Source organism: Aedes albopictus, chromosome 2 (genome assembly GCF_035046485.1).
Source record: "Aedes albopictus strain Foshan chromosome 2, AalbF5, whole genome shotgun sequence".
Taxonomy (NCBI): Eukaryota; Metazoa; Arthropoda; class Insecta; order Diptera; family Culicidae; genus Aedes; species Aedes albopictus.
Genome location: NC_085137.1, coordinates 290,814,507 through 290,836,485, shown reverse-complemented (window position 1 = coordinate 290,836,485; position 21,979 = coordinate 290,814,507). Strand labels below are relative to the sequence as shown.

Sequence of the window (21,979 nt, the reverse complement as noted above, 5' to 3'; positions counted from 1 at the left end):
ACGGCGCGTTTACTTTCGTTCGTTACATTTCGTGGATGAAAGGAAGCCAGAGCCATTCAGTTGTAGGGTGTGGATTTAAGACCGAGGAAGGAAAAAAGCTTTTTTCGTGTTTTGTTTTTCCATTCAAGCTCTTTGACAAGGGGGGCATTCGAACAGAACATCGGTTGATAGTTCACGCTGTTGGACGAACGATTTCCGAGAATTATTGTTGGCCGACATGCGAGCTGGACATAAATTTTATACTCTGTCTTTCATGCTCCATTTTGTGATTTAGTGATTTTTTGGAAGGCAACATGAACAGCGAAAAGCAGTGATTGCTTTTGGTGGAATTATCTCGTAAAAAGGTTCATTTTGCCAGATCCGATCAAACATTTTATTTCTGTTGTATGGTTTTTCTCATGGAATAATCTTAAATGATAAAAAGTCTTTGAAAAGTGACTGTTAAAAAGCTTTACCTATTTTACAGCGATTTATGGGCTTGGAATCAAACTCATGACCAATTGTTTTCAAGTTGAAAAAGCAGTCAACCATGGGCCCCGGCAAATAATTTCAATGATGTGGTTACATTCTTGAACATTTTAAACACGGGTAGTGATTGAGTTAAAAAAGGGATAAAAATAAGTTAATTTCTAAGCAAAAAAAAAAGAAAAATATAATAATTAAAAGCTTAATTTTATAGCAAATTTGCTATAAAATGTTAGTAGATTGAATTGATAATCTATCATGATATCAATATGACGTTCACTCAAATTATCCTTTTTTTTATTTTAATTTAGAGCTTTTGCGGTCGGTCAAATGCAACACACATTTTATTCCAGTGAGCATACCTGCAGTCCCAAACGAACGCGGTCATATAATTTATATCTATCACCTAATATATTCAAAGTACATTCCGATTACATGGCACCAGGTGTAAAATTTGCACTACAGCACGGAAACCTTATGGCAAACAACAAATCGTTAATTCCCCCTTGGTTTCGAACGCAATGTTGCTGTTGCATTACATTCAGTTCCGTGTGTGCACATTTGTGAGTGTTACAGTGTGTTGCATAGTGTATGTTTTTCGTGGGTGAAATAAATCGCCCAATTTGGAAACTATAGAACTAGTTTAATGATAGGAATTATACATTGGGCTTAAATTTAAGAATTACACAAGGTTGAATTATCGAAAATTGTTATTGGAAACCAATGACGCGCCTATTCACATTTGAAACAGTTTACCGTATCAGAAAAAAAACAATATCACAGAATATTGGCGATTTGGTGTTGCATGAAGAAGAAGAAGAAGAGCGATGATGTTTTGAAAAATCCCTATCCCTATAACACAGGGGAAGATTTTAAAATGCCCCTATAAAATCTAAAACAAAATCTAACTAAAAACGGTTTTATGTACGGTGTTAGATTTTTGACGGACGGCATTTTAAAATCTTTCCCTGTTATAGGAATAGGGATTTTTCAAAACATCATCGCTCCTCGCTCTTCATGCAACATCAAATCACCAGTTGCATGTGACAAGCGAACTACGGATTCTTCGCAAAAATTACGTAAAATAGGGCACCAGCTGTGGAATTGCTGCGCTCACCAACATTTCAGTTGAAAGTGCAACTCGATGCAATGAATTCAGAAAAGTAATCGTCCCATTCTTAATAGTCCGGGGAACGCATAACGCCATTAAACTTCTGATAAACTCGAATAAACCAAAATGGTTGAAATCAATACATACTGATTTGACAAAATTCGACTAAAGACTGGACTCGAAAAAAATGAGACACAAGGAATAATGTATAACTTTTGATTGCGTGCACAAAAATAGCTGATTTTTTGACCAGGAATAGTACATGGTGTCCGGCCATTTGGCCGAATGCCGTTTGACCGAATGCCGTTTGGCCGAATGCCATTTGGCCGAATGCCATCTGGCCGAATGGTCATTTGGCCGAAAGCCGTTTGGCCGAATTATGTTCAAAAGAATTCAGAGGAAGTTTTTGACATTCCAACTATCAATATGATCATCAGAAATATTTCCTTCTTTTAATCATAGGCTATTCTTTCTAGTTTTGACATTTAGGGATGAGTTGGCGTTGAATCTGTCAATATTTTATCAAAGATTTTTCCTTCTTTGAATCATAGGCTGTTCTTTCGAGTTATACTGATGTGAGGAATAGTGACATGGTCACTTAAGTTCATCATTTATTTTTCGGCCAAACGGCATTCGGCCAATTGGCATTCGGCCAAATGACCCTTTCGGCCAAACGGCGTTCGGCCAAACGGCATTCGGCCAAATGGCGTTCGGCCAAATGACCCGGAACCATAGTACATTATGTGTAGCTAATACCATAAAAATTTCATCAAAATCGGTTAAGTGTTGGCGGAGATACCGTCTTGGGCCAAACAAACACTTTAAAAAATATCACATTTTTTACCTAAAACTGTAGAGCCAAAAATACTGAACCGATTTCAATGAAAATTTTTCTGTACAGATGTATTGTATAAAAATTTCATTCAATTTGATGTGACCAGACGCGCCAACTTGGTCAAATTATTGGGGGGGCAAACCCTGATTTTTCCTGGTTTTTCTTAATTTTTGTATGGGAAAATCGAAAAATCGTCAAATATTGGGGGGGGGGGGGGCAAAACCATGCTTGCCCCCCCTAAGTTGGCGCCTATGGATGTGACCTTTAAAAAGTTATAGCCATATATGTAGCACTATGTCACAATAAGCAGATGTGGTTTTTGGTATAGTGACATTCAAACTGCTCTAACTTTTAAAATGTTCAATCAAAATGGCTGAAATTTTCACTGAGAAAAGGTTACTCAACGATTTTAGACTGTCAAAGTTTCAAAAAAAAAATTGGAAAGTGTTGCCAATACTACAGTCAAAATAATGCACACTGATTTTAAAATGTTAAAAAATGCCCAAAATTTGAAAATTCCGTTTTTTGTTTGAATTGTTAAAAAAAGTACTGAACCGATTATAAAAAAAAAATTACCACTTATTATGGCTTACCGTAAAATGGGGTGTTTAGAACTCATGGGGTGTTAAGGGATTCAACTTCACACACTACTACTACTACTAAAAATCGCTGAACCATATTAAAATTGATTTACAATTTCCAAATTCGCTTAAAATGTGTGTTGGAAATAAAGGTATACTGTACGGATTACCACTTATGAACATATGACTTTAAGTGAACACTAGACATCAAAAACTGAATTGCGTTGCTTTTTCGCAATTTCGCTACCATTGAAACATTCATTTGTGAGGTCAGAAATATTATTAGGAAAAATTTGTGAGTAATCGTAAGGTGTTCTACAACTCATTTCAAACAAAACTAGGGTAAAATATTTGATGTAACTAAGGTGGTTTTCGAGCACCGACATTTTTTGTGAAAAAAAGTCTAGTTTCATAAACTGGTGGGGTGTTAGGGGATTAAATTTCTCATATAACTTTTGTATTTGTATCAAGAAGTTTTGAGGCGATTGATTCATTGTATAGCAGTTACTATTCTGAATAACGTGTTACGGAATTTATTTTGGGTCATATACATCCCAACAGTTGCTATGCATGATAAATTCAACTAATATAATATAGATATTAAGAAACAAGTGTAAGATTGATACATATGTGTAATTCGAAAATTGATCAAATATTTATTACTCAATGCCGCAGTAGTCCCCTCTTCACAGAAGTTTGTGTCCTAGATATTGCGTTTGTTTCCTTATTTAAATATTGTTAATGATTGGCGCTTAAACGTGGCAGCTTTTTGAAAATAAGGAATATGCTCACTTGTTCCATATATTATTTAAACCAGACTGCTACTAACTCTTGAAAAAGAAAGTATTTATGAAGATGACTCATGGCTGCTAAAATATCTCAGAATCCAAAATACGACCAATCAGCGATGCTCCAGAGTAGAAATATCAGCATTGACTACACAGTTTACACCCTGGGCCATCTAATGATGCTTGCATATAAAACATTTCAATATAAGTGAGTTTTTAAGTGAACAAAAAACTGTCAATATACATCCTTAGTTTACAACCTGTTGGTTAGTTTGAACTATTCAATTTGGTTACTCTCAATAATTGTAACTGTGAATAATGTGTTTGTGAAAAATTTAAGCCACTCAGGTACAATAGACGGTATTTATTCAGATTTCGAGGCTTAAAAAAAGTCATATACAAAGGTAGATGACAATGAAACTGTCCCTGCACCTTCAGGACTATGATAATCTTTTTCGATGATGTTCAAGAAATATTACAGTCACTGCTTACAATCAATCAAATGTTATCTTTCTTTGAAATATAAGAACTTTTACATGCATTCCCTTAAATTCCTTAACATCCCATTACACAGCGCCACATTTTTTTTGTCTCAAGAGCAAACTTATGTGTCTCCGAAGGATTTTGGGCCGCTGAATCCGAATCCGGGCTCAGATTTGCTCCAACACGTCACAATTTTGAGCTATACCTCAATTTATTGGGCAAAACATGCGATTTTGGGCTTTATTGACTGCAAGCCATTAAGCTTGGAAATATTATTTTAAGGCAATCAAAAGGTTAATTGATCAATTAACATCTAAGTTAACGACTCATGCAAAATATTTCGTTTTACCTAATCAAATTTGATAGATTTAAGCATTTTATGTTAGTATGAAAACTTGCATGCAACTTTTGGAGGGTGACTTGTATGGGAAATATCGTACCTAACATAAATCGCTTAAAACTATCAAATTCGATTTGGTAAAACGAAATATTTTGCATGAGTCGTTGATTTAGATGTAAATTGACCAATTAACCTTTTGATTGCTTAAAAAAAATATTTCATTGCTTAATGGTTTGCAGTCAAAAAAGCCCAAAATCGCATATTTTGCCCTATAAATTGAGGTATAGCTCAAAATTGTGACGTGTTAGAGCAAATCTGAGCCCGGATTCGGATTCAGCGGCCCAAAATTCTTCGGAGACACATAAGTTTGCTCTTGAGACAGACAAAAAGTTAATTTTTGTTACGCTGTTTTATCATATGGTCGGGGTTCTGCTAAACCGAACCAAAGACCATTTTTTGGAAAATTGAGTTTTCTTAACCATTAAGTGAAGAAACTGATGATCTTCCTTCCATGTAAAAATCCAGTAATTCTGACAGCTCTTCGTGGAGTAAATTCAAAATTTCTGTTTGGCGGAGCATACAAAACTTCATTTTGCATCCAACCAGAGTGAACTGTAAACCATTCCATAGAATCAGCGAAATATTTTAGTTTTGGTCCAAATGATGAACAATTCAAGTTTTCCTCATCGCTGTCAGATTTCTAACTTCTAACCGACTCATAGTAACAATTTCTGAGAGAATTTAACACGTAATCAAAAATACGGGTGTTGGAGGATCGATTTGAATTTCGATGGCGTTGATCGCCATTTTTCCAAATCACAGTCAGCCAGACCGAACCAAATCCACTGCATTTAAAAATCAATTTATTCTCAACAATACAAAGATGAACTGGCTTTGAATACATGCGTTATGTTGATACATCTCATACTGATTATTTAACCCAGGAGCCGTCATTGAACAACAAGGCTAATAAGAATAATAAAGCTTGAAAAAAATCAAACACTTGGTTCGCTTTGGCTGATCGAAAAATGGCGTTTTCACGAAAACCATCCTTGAGAAGAATGTTTAGAACATGATTCAGACTTAACGACTGACCTTCAGCAAGGCAATATGACCTAGAGGTAACGCGCTTGGTTATCACTCAGATGATCCAAGTTCGAATCTCTTTCATATTTTTGAAAACTTTTTGTACTTAGTGCACTTTGGCAGAACATTTTCATGGTTTTCTTTGACCAGCAGAAATTTGAAGTACACAAATTACTCCACATTCACATCTCAGGACCTCAGGGTATGCAAGGACATCGTTTGACAAAATCACTCTTGCTCTGTGCCTCCACATGCACCGCTTATGAAGAAAAAGCATGGGTGGGAAAAGCTGAGCTGGGAGGGTTTCCGCCGTTCGTATTTCAAACTATTTTGAGACCTTCGTGCTACCATACTATACGCGTCCTTTTTGATTCATGTAAAGGATTGTGAGTGATATCGATTTCAACTTGATAGACGATGAAAAATCGAGATTTTTTTCACTGTCCAACTGGTTTTACCTAAAACAAAAAAACACATTCAGCTAAACTGAACTATAAACCATTTTCCAATGTTTTTGATCAGCCAGAGTGAACTGAGTGCAAAGTACCAAGAAATAAAATGTAATTATATCAATGATTCCAAATAATTTACATCTATTCTTAATTTCTGATGGTTAATGAAGGCTTGTAAGTTACATGTGTGTGGAAAAGTTTCAAATAATCTCCGCTGTTGTTTATTTGTGAGTGGTTGAACTTTAAGCTTAATTATCTCGGAATTATCTTTTTGGCGCTTAGTTCGGTTTAGCAGAACCCCGGCCATATATTCCAAAAATTCGCACATTTTGTTAAATATCTCCAATATCTCCAAAAAATCGTCAAATTTTGTAATCTATATGCGTAGCAGGCAGCATCGGATTACTTTTCCAGAAAGTTTTCAGAAGTAGAACCCATGAATTAATGGGGACGAAAAAAATTTCCGTCCCTTAACACCCCATTTTAGGATACTTGAAGAACTTACAGTCAAATTTTCAGACGTTTTGATGAGCTTATAACCAAGTTATAGCCTAAACAATTTTTAAAATGGAAGCCCAAAATTTCCAAAATCACATTTTTTGTATCGACAATATTTGCGCCAATACTAAACCGATTTTGATGAAATTATTAGGGCATTAACTACACATAACATGCTATTCCTGGTTAAAAAATCAGCTATTTTTGTGAATGCAATCAAAAGTTATACATTATTTTGGGTGTCTCATTTTTTTCGAGTCCAGTCTTTAATAGTAGTAAGTCTCAATAATATCAAATAACATGATTTGCAATACTGAGCATGAGTACAGATGACCGCATAATTCATAGTTGCTACACGGTGATTGACCAGAACAATCGAAATCACACAAGAAATCAACAAACGTTCTTACGGTCATCGAAGGAAGGAAGAAATGTTAATGAGACATGCGTAGCGTACGAGAGACCGACTTCTGCTTCACCACGTCTGTCACGGGAAGGAGTGGGGAGGCAGAAAGGTTACAAGGTCTAGATTCATTCAGGTAAGTGCTATGACGAATGCAACCTATACACTACCCACAATAAATAAGGAATCGTATATTGCAACATTCATACTGAACATTGTAGCACCTTAAAAAGGTTTTAATCATCCCAAAATGTGATTATTTCAGCTCTTTGAGGAACAAATCACTTATGACCCCCCTAATTCTCTTTGAAAATGCAACTCGTACCCAAAACCTAATTGGTTCCAGGTTTACTCCATTTTTTCTCCTTATTTTGGGTGATGCAATACTGAGTATTGCGACGATTCCATATTATTGGCGGATAGCGTATACATATATACATATGCCTGCCCACCTTTTCAAAAATGTTCTCTGATTCTCAAGCCCACTCCCATATTTTGATTGGCATCCTAAAAGAAGTAACTGGTCAAAATTTCAGCCAAATCCATTGAAATTAAGAGATGTATCAAATCAGTTTTGTGTTTTCAGACTATTTTTGAACTTCAAAAAATCATAACTACACTAAAACTTGTCTAAACTTAATTCTTTTGGCAGAAATTGAAAGCTATACTTGTTTGCTACAACTTCTCCGAACAACGTGTGCCAATAAAATTGAAGGAAACATGTGTAATTATCACATTTGTGATCAGACAAACCTTAAAAAGTTGATTTTTTGATAGATTTCGTTCTGGAACACCCTAATATACGTAATAAGTTTGATATTTTGAAACGGCATCATATTCTCTCATGTTTTCTGGTTATTTGCTTCTTTGACACCAATGCTGTAGGAGTTGAGCAAAAAATATTAAAATTCGGGAAAGCCAAATGTGGCCTAAAAACTAGCTTTTTGGAAGCAATCACGCTGTGGCGCGAAATTGTATTGAACGTATTAGCTTTGCTTCCTTGTAGTTGGCCTTGGATCACGTGTGATAACAAACAAGCGTGATGACAGGTGTTGGCTATCATATCAGTGCTGACGCGATGTCACTTTTTGCGCGCCAAAGCGTGATTGCACCCGAAAAGCTAGTTTTTAGGCCACATTTGGCTTTTACGAATTTTAGTAATTTTTGCTCAATTCCTACAGCATTGGTGTCAAAGAAGCAAATAACCAAAAAAAAACATTGGAGAATATTATGCCGTTTTGAAAAAATCAACTTATAGTGGAGCGGACCTGGTGTGGTGGTTAGAACACTTGACTATCACGCCGAGGACCTGGGATCGAATCCCACTCCCGACAAACTCACTAAATGTGAGTTCTTCCTTCGGAAGGGAAGTAAAGCATGGGTCCCGAGATGAACTAGCCTAGGGCTAAAAATCTCGTTAATGCAGATAAAAAAAATCAACTTATTATGTATATTAGGGTGTTCCAGAACGAAATCTACCAAAAAATCAACTTTTTAATGTTATTCTGATTACAAATGTGATAATTACACAGGCTTCTTTCAACTTTATTGGCACACGTTGTTCGGAGAAATTGTAGCAAACAAGTATAGCTTTCAATTTCTGCCGAAAGAATTAAGTTTTGACAAGTTTTAGTGTAGTAATGATTTTTTGAAGTTCAAAAATAGTCGAAAAACACAAAATTTATTTGATGCACCTCTAAATTTCAATGGATTTGGCTGAAATTTTGACCAGTTCCTTCTTTTAGGATGCCAATCAAAATATGGGAGTGTACTTGTGAATCAGAGAACATTTTTGAAAAGGTGGACAGGCCTAATATACATACATATATGAATCAAAGCAGTTTTCATTTTGACTAAAATATTATACGTCGACACATGTAGCATTAATTGGTAGAAAAGACATATCTCAGTGAAAGTCTCTTAAATAAAGACAATAGACAGAGACAGACAGACAGAGTTTTCGAACGGAAGCTGCGTACCATCTACGGCGGAGTGCAGATGGAAGACGGGAATTGGAGAAGGCGAATGAACCACGGGCTGCATCAGCTGCTGAGAGAACCAACCGTCGTACATACCGCAAACATCGGGAGGCTACGGTGGGTGGGTTACGCCATCAGGATGTCGGATAGCAACCCGACTAAATTGGTTTTCGAGAGCCATCTGGCCGGTACAGGAAAATGTGCGCAGCGAGCTAGGTGGGTCGATCAAGTGGAGGACGATTTGGGGACCATTCGCAGAGTGCGGAACTGGAGACGCACAGCCATAGACCGAGTCTAATGGAGACGAATCTTACGTACAGCAGAAGACACTCAGGCCTTAGTCTGACCGGTAAATAAAGTAAGGCAGAGCTATGCCCATGTCGTCCAACCCGTGATAAAAGCGGTCACAATTTTTGTTCTTTTGGCCAGCCGCCAGCCACTTACACTTTGTATCGATTCGGAACGAAGTTTTTGAGTACAACGCCATCCAAGTATTTTTGATTTTTTTTCTCCAAATCTTTTTGAATAAGTTTTTTTTTTAAATTTTGTTCTTTTCATGCATCTTTCTCTGAAAATACCATCACGCACCCTCTATCTTAACGAGATTATATAATTAATACTTTTAATTAGTAATGAAAAGTCTTATTTCCTCTCTGTGTGACCCACGCAGATGTAGGATGAGTTTTTGTCAGATTTTTCCCCCAGCTCGTTCACTTGGTGACGGCACTTCCCAGCAATCTCCATACATCCATCCAACCCGAGTGCGCCTTCTCCATTGCCAACCAACAGTGCTAATTACCAGCGGCGAAAGCTTTTCAGGACTGCGACTTTTTTGTTTCGATTTTTTTTTTCTCGCTTTGCCTATTCGCGCTCGCGTTTCGCTCTGGGAGCTTGGCGATGGTGGCGCTTCAAAGTCGATGTGCGAAGGTTTTCGTGCATTGGCGCGGCTGTCGCGCGGTCGCCGGAAATTTAATTAAACGCTTTATATTTCTTGCTCTTTTTCATTCATAAATATTAATAAATACAACAAAACATGATTTCGTAGTTTTTTTTTCCTTGGTTGGCTCCTTTTCCCCATGTTCCGTCCGTCGACCTGCTGCCGTCTGCTTCCTTTGTGCGTTTCCGGATTTTTGCAGCTTTTTTCCAGTGCCTAGCCCTAGTACGCTGTTCGAGTTCTAGGCTCGAGCTGGCAGGCTGCTGCCATGACCTTTGCGGTTTGGCGCCTTCGTCGGACGCTGATGTAGTGTGAATTGGATGTGCAGTTTCCCCCTTGGCATAAACTACAAATGCCATCAAGATCAGTGCAGTTGATGGCGGTAGAACGTAGGCGCAAAAGCTAATTAGAGCACAAATTGGCATGGTAATTAGTTGATACAATCACCACCCAAAGGGCACTGGTCTCGGCTGACAAAATGTTTGTTGGACATATTTCGTACGACGCTTCTAACGCTTTTGATTTATTTCTCCTTACTGTTATTTTAAAAGAGCCCATTTGAACATGGACCACATTTTCATAAGTAACATTTTCAAAAATGGTTGAATTCATTTCAGTTTAACGATAGATTTATAACGAACATTAATGAAGGTGCTATCGGTAGAAGATATAATCCTCCAACAGATGAAAGCTGCCCTGGCCACGTCCTTGCGACTGCTGACGGATGGGAAAGGAAGATTAGTTGGACATCCAAGACAGGTACAGGGCCGGATCGAGAGGGGTGCGGTGGTGGGTGGTGGGGTTGTGCAGGGCCCCGTCTCCCAGATACCCAGCAGCAATATCACCAAACATTATACTGAAGTCACGTGAAAAGGCAAACGAATTCCCCGATGAAAAAAAAACAAACTCTCACACTTGCTCTCTTAACAATCGTGAATTATCCTACCCAACAGGAGGTTTCAGAAGCCTTTCAGGGATGTTCCATCAGGTAACGCCCCTGAAACCTGCCGAAAACGCTCTGCTGAAATACCTCCGAAATCCCACTTAACCCCCTCGGATCACATGTAACGCACCTGAAACCCTCAAAAACTCACAAAAACGCCTACGGAACGCCTCTGAAACCCACCGAAAATTCTCTTGATTATACTTTTAAGGGAATTGGGGTGAAACAGGCTTCACACCCCGCTGAAGCGATTTCGTAAGTGCAAGAATCATTCGTATAGAAATTGTCTGCCAAACAAGCTATTTGCCAACTTATATGGTCATTCAAGCTTTTTGATTGTTTTTTTTTTTCATTTAACCCCATTGTACCCTAAATTTCCAAATTTCATAGGATGCAAAGATATTACTGGTTAGCTCTTCATCAATATTAACTCTTATCATGCATAGAAGTTTTAAGTTAAAGTTGTTTTAATTTAAAAACAATAAAAAATTAAGTTTAATGTGGAGTTTGGGTAAACTAAGCTCTAAAACTATATGCTGCCGTCACCTCCCGTCTATGAGGCTATGCGCAAACAACAGTTAGGATATTTTTGGAGTATATAAGCAATGGCTCATCGTTTGGAAATGTTTGGAATCGGTGGTATAAGGATGGGAACTACTCATATTTGTATGCGGGAAAACTCAAATATTACCAATAATTTGAGATCAAACTCGCCAAAAATGATTTCTTTAGGAATAAACCATGTGTATTCGATCATTTATTTAGTTATTGTCACGTAAAAAATCATAAATAAAAATAAAAAATGAATTTCTACCTTAAAAATATACCATTGCCTAATTGACCCCACAACACCCTAAAGTTCCAACATTTTAATAACTTTTTGTATGTAACGTTACTCAATGGGATTGGGGCGATGGTATCCCAGCGAAATAATCATTAAAATCATAACAAAAGCCGTAAAATAACAGAAATTCACAAATTTTAGGGGGAATTGAGGTAAAACGGGCTTTATAACTCGCTTCAGAGTAGTTGCCCGTACATGAATCATCCACCATCCAATTCTTGAGAAAATTTGCTTTTGAATAAGCCATTGATGGTCACAAAGTGTCATGTATTAAGAAAGTTATTAATTTTTTCCACCTTTGGGCTTCATTTTGCCCAATGTGGAATGGATCGAATCAAGTTCAACTTGCTTAAAAACCTCCCCGACGTCGCTAAGAGGCGCTTGTTGAACTTGTTCAATCAGTTCTTGGATAACAACATCGTTCCGGATGATTGGAGACAAGTGAGGATATTAGCTGTTCAAAAACCCGGGAAACCCGCGTCGGATCATAATTCGTACCGTCCAATCGCGATGTTGTCTTGCCTACGGAAGTTGTTGGAGAAGATGATTCTCTTTCGACTGGACAAATGGGTTGAATCGAAGGGCATGTTGTCAGATACACAATTTGGTTTCCGCAGAGGCAAAGGAACGAACGACTGTCTTGCGTTACTTTCTTCAGAAATTCAGCTTGCCTTTGCTGAAAAGCAGCAAATGGAGTGTTTTTGGATATTAAGGGGGCTTTTGATTTAGTTTGTGTCGATGTTCTTTCCGACAAACTACACGAAAGTAGCCTTTCACCAATTCTGAACGACTTTTTGTATAATTTGCTGTTTGAGAAGCAGATGAGTTTCGCTCATGGCGACTTGATAGTTTCACGAATTAGCTACATGGGTCTCCCCCAGGGTTCATGTCTAAGCCCCCTGCTTTACAATTTTTATGTTAGAGACATAGCTGATTGTCTCATAGAAAACTGCACGTTAAGAGAGCTTGCGGATGACTGTGTTGTCTCTGTGACGGGATCAATAGCAGTCGATCTGCAAGGACCACTACAGGATACTTTGGAAAATTTGTCTGCTTGGGCTCTCAAGCTGGGTATCGAATTCTCTCCGCAGAAAACTGAGATGATTGTCTTTTCTAAAAAACACAAATCGGCTAAGTTTCCGCTCGTTCTGATGGGTAAGACAATCACTCATAGTACACAAAAACTCGGCGTCTAGGTCAACTCCAAGTGCACCTGGGGGAAGCACATTTTGTATCTGATACAGAAATGCCAAAAAAGAATCAACTTTATGCGAACTATTACCGGAAAATGGTGGGGAGCACATCCGGAAGATCTGATCAGGCTGTACCAAACAACCATTCTATCGGTTTTAGAATACGGTAGTTTTTGTTTTCAATCCACGGCGGAAACACACTTGCTAAAGCTTCAACGGGTTCAGTACCGTTGCCTTCGGATCGCGTTAGGTTGTATGAACTCGACTCACACAATGAGTTTAGAGGTACTTGCTGGAGTACAGCCTCTGACAGACCGCTTTGCGGAAATGTTGTTCCGGTTCCTCATCCGATGCGAGGTTGTAAACCCGTTGGTCATAGAAATCTTCGAAAAGCTGCTCGAACAGAATCCTAAAACTCGTTTTATGAGTGTATACTACTGGTACATGACGCTGGAAGTAAGCCCATCTCCGATTGACACTAATCGTAACAACTTCTCAGACTTCGGCAGCTCCTCTGTGGATTTTGATCTCTCTATGAAGGATGAGATCACCGGTATACCAGAATATTTTTGTTCCCTAGGTATTCCACTAGTTTTCAAGTAAGTTCGGGTATGTTAGCGGGGACAGGCAGTTCTTCATAGATGGTTCAAAATCCATTGATTCGACTGGATTTGGTGTCTACAACGAGTTTCATAGCGCCACCTTCATGCTTCAAAAGCCCTGTTCTGTATACGTAGCTGAGCTAGCGGCTATATACTACACCTTAGAGTACATTAGCACTCTTTCACCTGAGCACTACTTCATTTTTACTGACAGTCTCAGTTCTCTGGAGGCTGTTCGGTCAATGAAATTGATGAAGCACTCAGCGTACTTCCTTAACCTTCCATAACTCGCGCAGTTAGCCACCACCGCCAGTACCACGCTAATGCTGAGTACAAAAAGCGATATTTTTTTAGCGTGTTGTACAAAATACAACAGCGCAATCGCTCGAGGGTTAATGGAATACGCCAAGTCTTGAGTGCTTTGTCCAAACGCTCATACACCATCACCATGGCTTGGGTCTAGAGGTGTGCGCCGATTTGAAATCTGTCGGCGGCGGCGTTTTGCACTTTTTTGGCCGGCGGCGGCGGCGGCGTGATCGGCGTGACGCCGAATGAATTTTCAGCGGCGGCGGCGGCGGTGTGAAACGGCGTGGTCATAATTTGTAAATTTTTGTAATTCCGGTAATCAATATCAGTGTTTTATTTTTTAGTAACTCATAATTTTGAAGATGCAATGACATGTTTATAGTTACGGTTTAGTTATTTTTTATTTTCACATATTTTTTGAAATTTTTTTGAAATAATTGTTATGATGAATCAGCTGCCCAAAAAATTATCAAGATTAGAAGGTCATTCTAGAGGAATTCCCGGTGGAATTTCTAGAGGAATTTCCGAATAAACTGTTTAAGGAATTTCCGGAGGAACTCATAGAGGCATTCCTCTATGTACATCTAGAGGAATTCCGGGATGAACTTCTAAACGAATTTCCAAAAGAACATCTAAAAGAATTCCCTGATGAACTCTTAGAGGGACGTTTCTCAGAGGAAATTCCGGGAATTCCTTGTGCAACTCCCATAAATATTTTTAGAGCAACTAGTAAAGTAATTGCCAGAAGAACTTTCGGAGGAATTTCCGGAGGAACTCGTAGAGAAATTGCCGAAGGAATTCGAAAAGCAATTCAAAGAGGAACTCGTAGAGAAATTACCATAGGTATTCATAGATGAGTTCTCGGATGAACTCTTAATGGATTTCCCGGAAGAAATTCTTGAGGAATTCCCAGCCGGATTTCTGAAGCAACTCCTGATGAAACTCCTAGAAGAATTCCCAAGAAATTCGTGAAGAATTCCCTGAAGAGCTCGGAGAGAAATTCCCGGATGAACTCAGATACTTCTGGAAAAAATCCTGGGAAAACTCCTAGAGGAACGTTCGGGGGAATTCTTAAAGGACTTCTCGAAGGAATCTCCTGGCATACCCAGTGCAAGTTCTAGAAAAAAAAAACTTATATATGTAGCAACTCGTAGTGAAATTGCCTGGGGAACTTCTTCCCGGTGAAACTCGTAAAGGTGTTTCCGAAGATATTCGAACTCCCGGAAGTACTTCTAGAGGAATTCCTCGAAGAACTTTAAGAGACAGTCACGGTGGAACTCTTAGTGTAATTCTCGGAAAAAATGGTGAGGAATTCCCGAAGGAGCTCGGAAGGGAAGGAATTCCCGGAAGAATTCCTAGAGGAAACCCTAGAGAAATACCCACAGGAACTTCTAGAGGAATGTTCGAGGAAACTTCTGGAAGAGTTTCCGGACGAACTCTTAAAGAAACTCCTGGAAGAATTCCAGGGGGAACTGCTACAGAACTTGTTGAAAAAACTTCCAGAAGAATTCCCGGAAGAACTCCTAGAGGAATTATCGGAGGAAACTTCTGGTATTTCCGGATGATCTCCTAAAGGAAAAACTTCTAGACTTCTAGATGAATTCCTGGATGATCTCCTAAAAGAATATCCGGAGTAACTCTTAGAGGAGTTTCTAGAGGAAGTACTACAAAAAGTCTCAGTGAAACTTCTGTAGCAATGCCCGAAGAAACTCCTAGAGGATGTCTCGGAGGAAACTCTCGGATTTCCCGAAGCACCTTCTAGAGTTCCCGGAGGAACTCAATTCGAAGGACAAACTGTTTCACTTTTTTAGAACTGTAATAAATTTGTACCAAAAAAGGGACCAATGTTATGTATGTACACTCCCGTTCAAACGTTTGGGGTCACCCCCTCAAAAACATGACATTTTTTTAGGCCCTTATCTCCGCCAATTTGCGTCCGATTTCAAAACCCTAGGTTTCATTCAAAAGATAATAAGTCAAAGAAACTTTGAACATGATTTAAAAGGAACTTTTTCAAAAAAATTTGTATGTAAACTTTACCCAAAGTTGCCAAATTTTCTAAAAAATGAATATAAACTTACGGCAGTGTCGCTGGAAGCTGGGTCTACCAAATTTTAAGATGAGAGCGGTAATATGACCCATTTTCTATTACCTTTCAACTGCTTTTTACAGAACTTATTTAAAAAATTTGGAAAAAAGTTATTAAGTAAATTAATCCTTGATGCCATCGACCAAAAGTTTGGGGTCACCCCTCAATATGATGTATCGGCCAAAAGTTTGGGGTCACTTTCGTAAAACATGGAAAAGTGATTTGGTGATATCTTCGTCATCTATAGTTCAATTTTAATTATTTTTGGCTCATTTCAAAGATAATTAACTAAATTTACGTTTGATGTCTTCAACTTAACGTATTTAACGATTTTTGTATATAAAAATGTTATGTAAAGTTAGCACATTTCACCACGCTTCAAAATATGAGGCAACTTTACGTTAAGTTTTAGTATGTAAATTTCAACAAATATGTTTGGTTCAATGTCTATGCAGTAAGTATCATTCATTTTGTTTCAAATAAGCCAAGAAGAATTAAAATTGAATGAAAGATGACAAAGATATCAACAAATCACTTTTCCATGTTTTACAATAGTGACCCCAAACTTTTGACCGATACAGCATTTTGAGGGGTGACCCTAAACTTTTGGTCGATGACATCAAGGATTAATTTACTTAATAACTTTTTTTCTAGATTTTTTAGCTAAGTTCTGTAAAAATCAGTTGAAAGCTAATGGAAAATGGGTCATATTACCGCTCTCATCTTAAAATTTGGTCGACCCAACTTTCAGCGATACTGCCGTAAATTTATATTCATGTTTTAGAAAATTTGGCAACTTTGGGTTAAGTTTACATACAAAATTTTTTGAAAAAGTTTCTTTTAAATCATGTTCAAAGTTTCTTTGACTTATTATCTTTTGAATGAAACCTAGGGTTTTGAAATCGGACGCAAATTGGCGGAGATATGGGCCTAAAAAATGACATGTTTTTGAGGGGGTGACCCCAAACTTTTGAACGGGAGTGTATGTAGATGACTCCACTGCTTGAAATATTGTAATGAAATAAATCAAGAAATAATTTAATTCATCAATGCGTTTTTGAGATCGGCGTAGAAAATTGGAGTTCGGCGGCGTAAGCGGCGGCGCGCCGAAAAATCATCGGCGGCGGCGGCGTGAACCGAAAATCGGCGGCGGCGCCGACGTGGCGCGGCGGCGCACACCTCTACTTGGGTCCCTTCACATTGCTCGATTCCGGGCAATGAGAAGGAGAACTCTCTGGCTAAGGTGGGCGCTAGCGAAGGCGATATTTACGAGCGTCAAATCGCCTTCGACGATTTTTTTTTGCATTGGCCCGTCAGGAGACCTTGATCAGCTGGCAACACAAATGGAAAGAAGGAGAGATAGGTAGATGGTTGCACTCCATCTTGCCACAGGTATCGAAGAAGCCATGGTTCCAAGGGTTGGAATTAGGCAGCGATTTCATTCGTGTGATGTGTCGGCTGATGCCCAACCACTATTTGTTAAACGCACATCTCTTCCGAATTGGGCTCTCAGAAAGCAATATCTGTGTCTACGGCGAGGCTTACCAGGCTATCGAACATGTCGTGTGGGGATGCAATGAGCATCGTGAGGTCAGATCAGAGCTGCATGAAATTCTCCGGGTCCGAGGAAAACAACAGAAACCCGTTAGAGAAGTAACCGAGCAATACCTTGTCTTGGTTTGATGAAGTTACACATGTGTTAGCTATTCGTTCCTGCTCGGGAACCCACACAAAATTTAATCGGGTCATTCATGAAATCTACATTTAGGACAATGATACATATTGCCCATTTTACTGGCATTTTACCAGATTAGCTGGTATGTCTGAAACATACTGGAAAAACTTGTAATTAGAAGGCACGAAATGTTGCTAATTGGCAAATTGAGAGATGAAATTTGTGAAAAAAATCGCGTTCTGGTGGGATTCGAACCCACGACTCCGTATTCGCTAGACCGGCGCTTTAACCAACTAAGCCACAGAACAGGTAATGGTTCTGCGGAATAGAAAGCCAAACTGACTCCGAAGCCACACCGTGAACACTCCTATTTCACAAACTCATCTTTCTTTTCGGCTTAGATGCCAATCCACAACACACTCCTATTTGTGCCCACTAACTACAAGTGCGAGCGAATTATTTATATGAAGCCGAGACTTACTCTCGCTAAATAAATTATGGTACAGCTTTTGACGGAATAAATATGTGTATGCGCTCAGTTGTTAAATGTTTGTAGCTTAATTTCTTGCCAGCCCTACCTCGAACCTCGCTGAAATGAAAAAGTACAGTCTCTTGGCCATCAACACTGTAGAAAAAGAATTATAATTATTCTATAAGGAAAGCGGAAGTAGCGGCCGCGTGGGGAAAACTTTTGGAATTGGTTTCGTGTCCCTTCCTCCTTGTGCCTCACCCCTCTTCGAGCAGAACTTGAAAGGAGCTGGTAGGGTGCCAGTCAGATCCCCAGCGCGCGGCCGGCGATGGAGATCGGTCGAATCACGCGAAACACACGACGACAACCGTGGCATGACGTGGCGGCTTCAGAAGGTTGTGCGGGACCACCACGCGGCGGTTATCAAGATGGCTGCGCGGCGGCAAATCGGAAAGTGGAAGTTATGAATAATCACATGGCAAACTGTAGAGTGGGCGCGAGAGAAAAAACTTGAGAAAGGAACCGAAGAATTAGAGGAAGGAAAAAACACCAGTGAAAGCTTAATGTATTTCTAACCCATAAAGGAAGTGGTAATTAATCAACAACAGCTTCGTGTACGCCTGAGCCGGCTTTCTGAGGGTGCTGGACCGAGGGGTGGTCAGCGGGGCCGGTACTCCTTCCTGCCACTAGTGTCGGGTCAGGAAAAGCGGGAAAACGGCCGGAATTGGCTCGGAAATGTTGGAGCGCGAAGGCGTAAATAAAGGTCATGTTTCTTTATGCAAAATTATTGATTTTCTGACAAAAGAAGCTCCGCCGTTTTCCACACGCTGCTGCTCTGCTACCGCAACACTTCCAGCACAATTGGTTCAGGAAAGTCGTATTTGACACCTCACCCATGTCACGAAACGTCGGAAGAAGTGTACCCTCGAATTTCCTTGAACTGTTTGGAACCGCGATGGATTGGATTCTCGTTATGGGAATGGAATTTCTGCGCCGGGTTTAGGCGGTCTGTTTGTTTGAGTGGAGGGACATTTTTGTGGAAGGAAGCCGTTTGGCCGATTGCTTACCTGAACTAGCTAGTCGACTACTGGTGGGACCAAACATCTGATATGGATCTGGAAAGGAAGAATAGAATATAAGAGTAAATTAGATCTACAACAGTAGCACATTTTCTATCGATTTAAAAAGATTATGTTTCAAAGTTTTCCAGAACTAGGGTAATTCGCCAATTGTTGAACGGTTAGTACTGGCATTTTGGTTTTCGTTTGTTTTTCCGTACATAATTACACTTTAGTAGAAAAATATCCAGTGAACGTCTAGATCCACTCATTCCTTATATTTCCCATTTAATTTATATTCGCTTAAATTCCATTTTCTAAGAGAAAATAGAAAATTTGTATGGGAAGTCTCTAACCCAAATGTTGAACGCTTCCATAAGCTAGCTCATCCTAATGTTGGACGGTTCTCGCCAATTGTTGAACGGTTCAAGCTTTGCTCGTAATTGATGACGTATAACCCGACATAAACCTATCATTGACCTGTTTTTATTTTCGCCACCAAACCCAACATAGACCCAACAGTTATCCGATGTGAGTCCAACAGTGGTCCAACATTTGATAAAATTTGACCCGACTTTGACCCGACATCCGATATTTTTTTTCACTCTGGCGGAATTTTCCCAGGTTTTTCGTGTTTTTTGCCTAGTTAGTCATTTGAGTGACAATTCATTCAAATAAGGGAGCGTCCAAAAATTACGTCATGCAAAAATTGTCCATTTTAAACCCTCCTTCCCCTAGGTCACACTTTTTATATGAGACCTCTGAAATTTTTGTATGGGTCGTCACACTTTGCTGAACCCCCCTCCCCTCACTCCTCAAAGCGTGACGTGATTTATGGACGTTCCCAAGAAATCACTTCCCATTTAGAGAGAGCTCTAGTGGACTGAAATCGTTTTAAACATAACCAAATGCAAAAAATGGCTGAAAAGATTTGACTAGTAGCGAAAACGACTGAAGAAAAGAACGCCTTTGAAAGCTCCTGAAACACTCTTGGAAACCCATGGGACACACTCAACTCCCTAGAACACCCCTGGAGCAACCCTGAAATGCTTTGAAAACCCGTGGATGGCTCCTGAAAAAGGTAAAGTGACCTGGCAGACATGCTAACATCGTAGGTTATGCCAGTGTTCAACAATTGGATTTTAGATGCATAATGATAGTGTGATAAGAAAAATACTTTTTTCAAACGAAATTACAATGAAATTGTGATTTTAAACAATGTTAAACTGTTAAGGACATCCTTCCAGTTCTTGTAACTATGGCGTGACTTTGATATTTGTAGTCGATTTGCCAGCAAAGCTTATTTCGTAACAGCAATTTCTTAAAATTAATCTTAAGAATTGTGCAGTTTTCGTGTCATCAGCGGTACAAAATTTGCAATCGATACTTTCGACGTAAAATATGTATAATTTTGTAACTTTATTGGAGCCATATCATGACACACATGTATACGCATCTACATCATACGTTTACGTTGATGGAAAATTACTTAAGTTAAATTTATAATAACATTTCCAAAAACTGTTCAACATTTGGGTAGTGTTTAACAATTGGCGAATTACCCTAATCTTTTAACGCTCAGATTGCTGTGCTTCGTTTCAGACAGTAGGTGGCGACATAAATTCGTTCTCTTTTGGCCAGCGATGGATCAGTAGCTGAATGCACTTGAATTGGTGAGCTGGTTCCATGCTACTTAGTTGTTTTTTTTATTTGAACACTAAAATGAATATTATGATATTCGTAGATGTGATATATTAAAGTATTTATTAACAAATATTGTGCAGTCTCTTACAACAATTTATGTTGAAATTTCAGTTAAAAAACACATTACTGCATTTTATTCATTATATCGTTTATCAAGACGACTACCAAAAAAGATTTTCTACGCTCTTCAAAACTCCTAACATTTACCCAGCAGAGGAAAATAGTAAATTGACAGCAACAGGATCACATAGCCTGTTTTTATATCATAATTTGTTATTATTAATAACTTATCAAAGTATTGCTTTTCTATAACATGTTTTGTAGGGCAATTATTTTGATCAGATTGTCAAAAACAATTGTTAAGATTGTTGAGAAGTTTGAGATACATCCACTTAAGAACATTTCAATGATATATTTGGCTGTAGAACAAGTTTAGTTGTTACTCTACTATTGAGAATAATGTCCTTGTGATAATTGTAGGAAAACACCACCTGATTTTTTTTCTTGTGCGGGTATCATGGACCTGCAAGAATTCGAATTTTTCGAGTGATGCGTGCTGAGAACGATAATCTTCGGTGATATTTAGGAAAATGGTAGATGGCGACGAAGGATGAACAACGAGCTCGCTACGTTTACGATGAACTCAGCATCTAGGAGGTTTTTAAAGCCGGAAGGGATACGGTGGCACGGTTGTCGAACTTACATTCCTTCCCTTTCCCGGTTGACCATAAGGACGTGGCCAGCGCCGTTATTGGCCCAATAAAATATGAGCTCTCGAGGCCTGTACATTGAGGATGGTGCGTAAATCCCAAGCCCCAAGCCTACTGGTTCTCTGTGCAATTTCGCTAGCTCAGGTCAATCGCGGAGTAGCAATTACGAAATGTAAGGTCACCAATGCTCATTGCTCATGCTCATCATTATACTACATGTACCCAATTACATAGATTTACAGCCAAGAACTCCATAGAATAGCTCCTCTTTTGTTTAAGGTCTAGATGTCATAGTGGTTAGGATCTAGTTGTGTTAGACTAACGTTACATTTACTTTTATGCAACCAAAACTTGCGCTGTCGCAACTCTTTTATTGCATGCCTGTTGCTTGAGATATTGCGTGTCATTTTTGCCTTTCTCGTACACCAAGG

At 38.9% G+C, this 21,979-nt stretch overlaps 1 protein-coding gene across 3 annotated transcripts in view; it reads right to left on the bottom strand.

Annotated features, from left to right (window-relative positions):
- Positions 1-21,979, bottom strand: part of LOC109410282 (DNA-binding protein D-ETS-3) — a 300,930-nt gene that overhangs the window by 60,416 nt on the left and 218,535 nt on the right. For all 3 annotated transcript variants that reach the window (XM_062852064.1, XM_062852063.1, XM_029878411.2), the window contains one exon: positions 19,144-19,191. In XM_062852064.1, the coding sequence (XP_062708048.1) occupies positions 19,144-19,191 (48 nt within the window). The remainder of the gene's footprint in view (positions 1-19,143; positions 19,192-21,979) is intronic.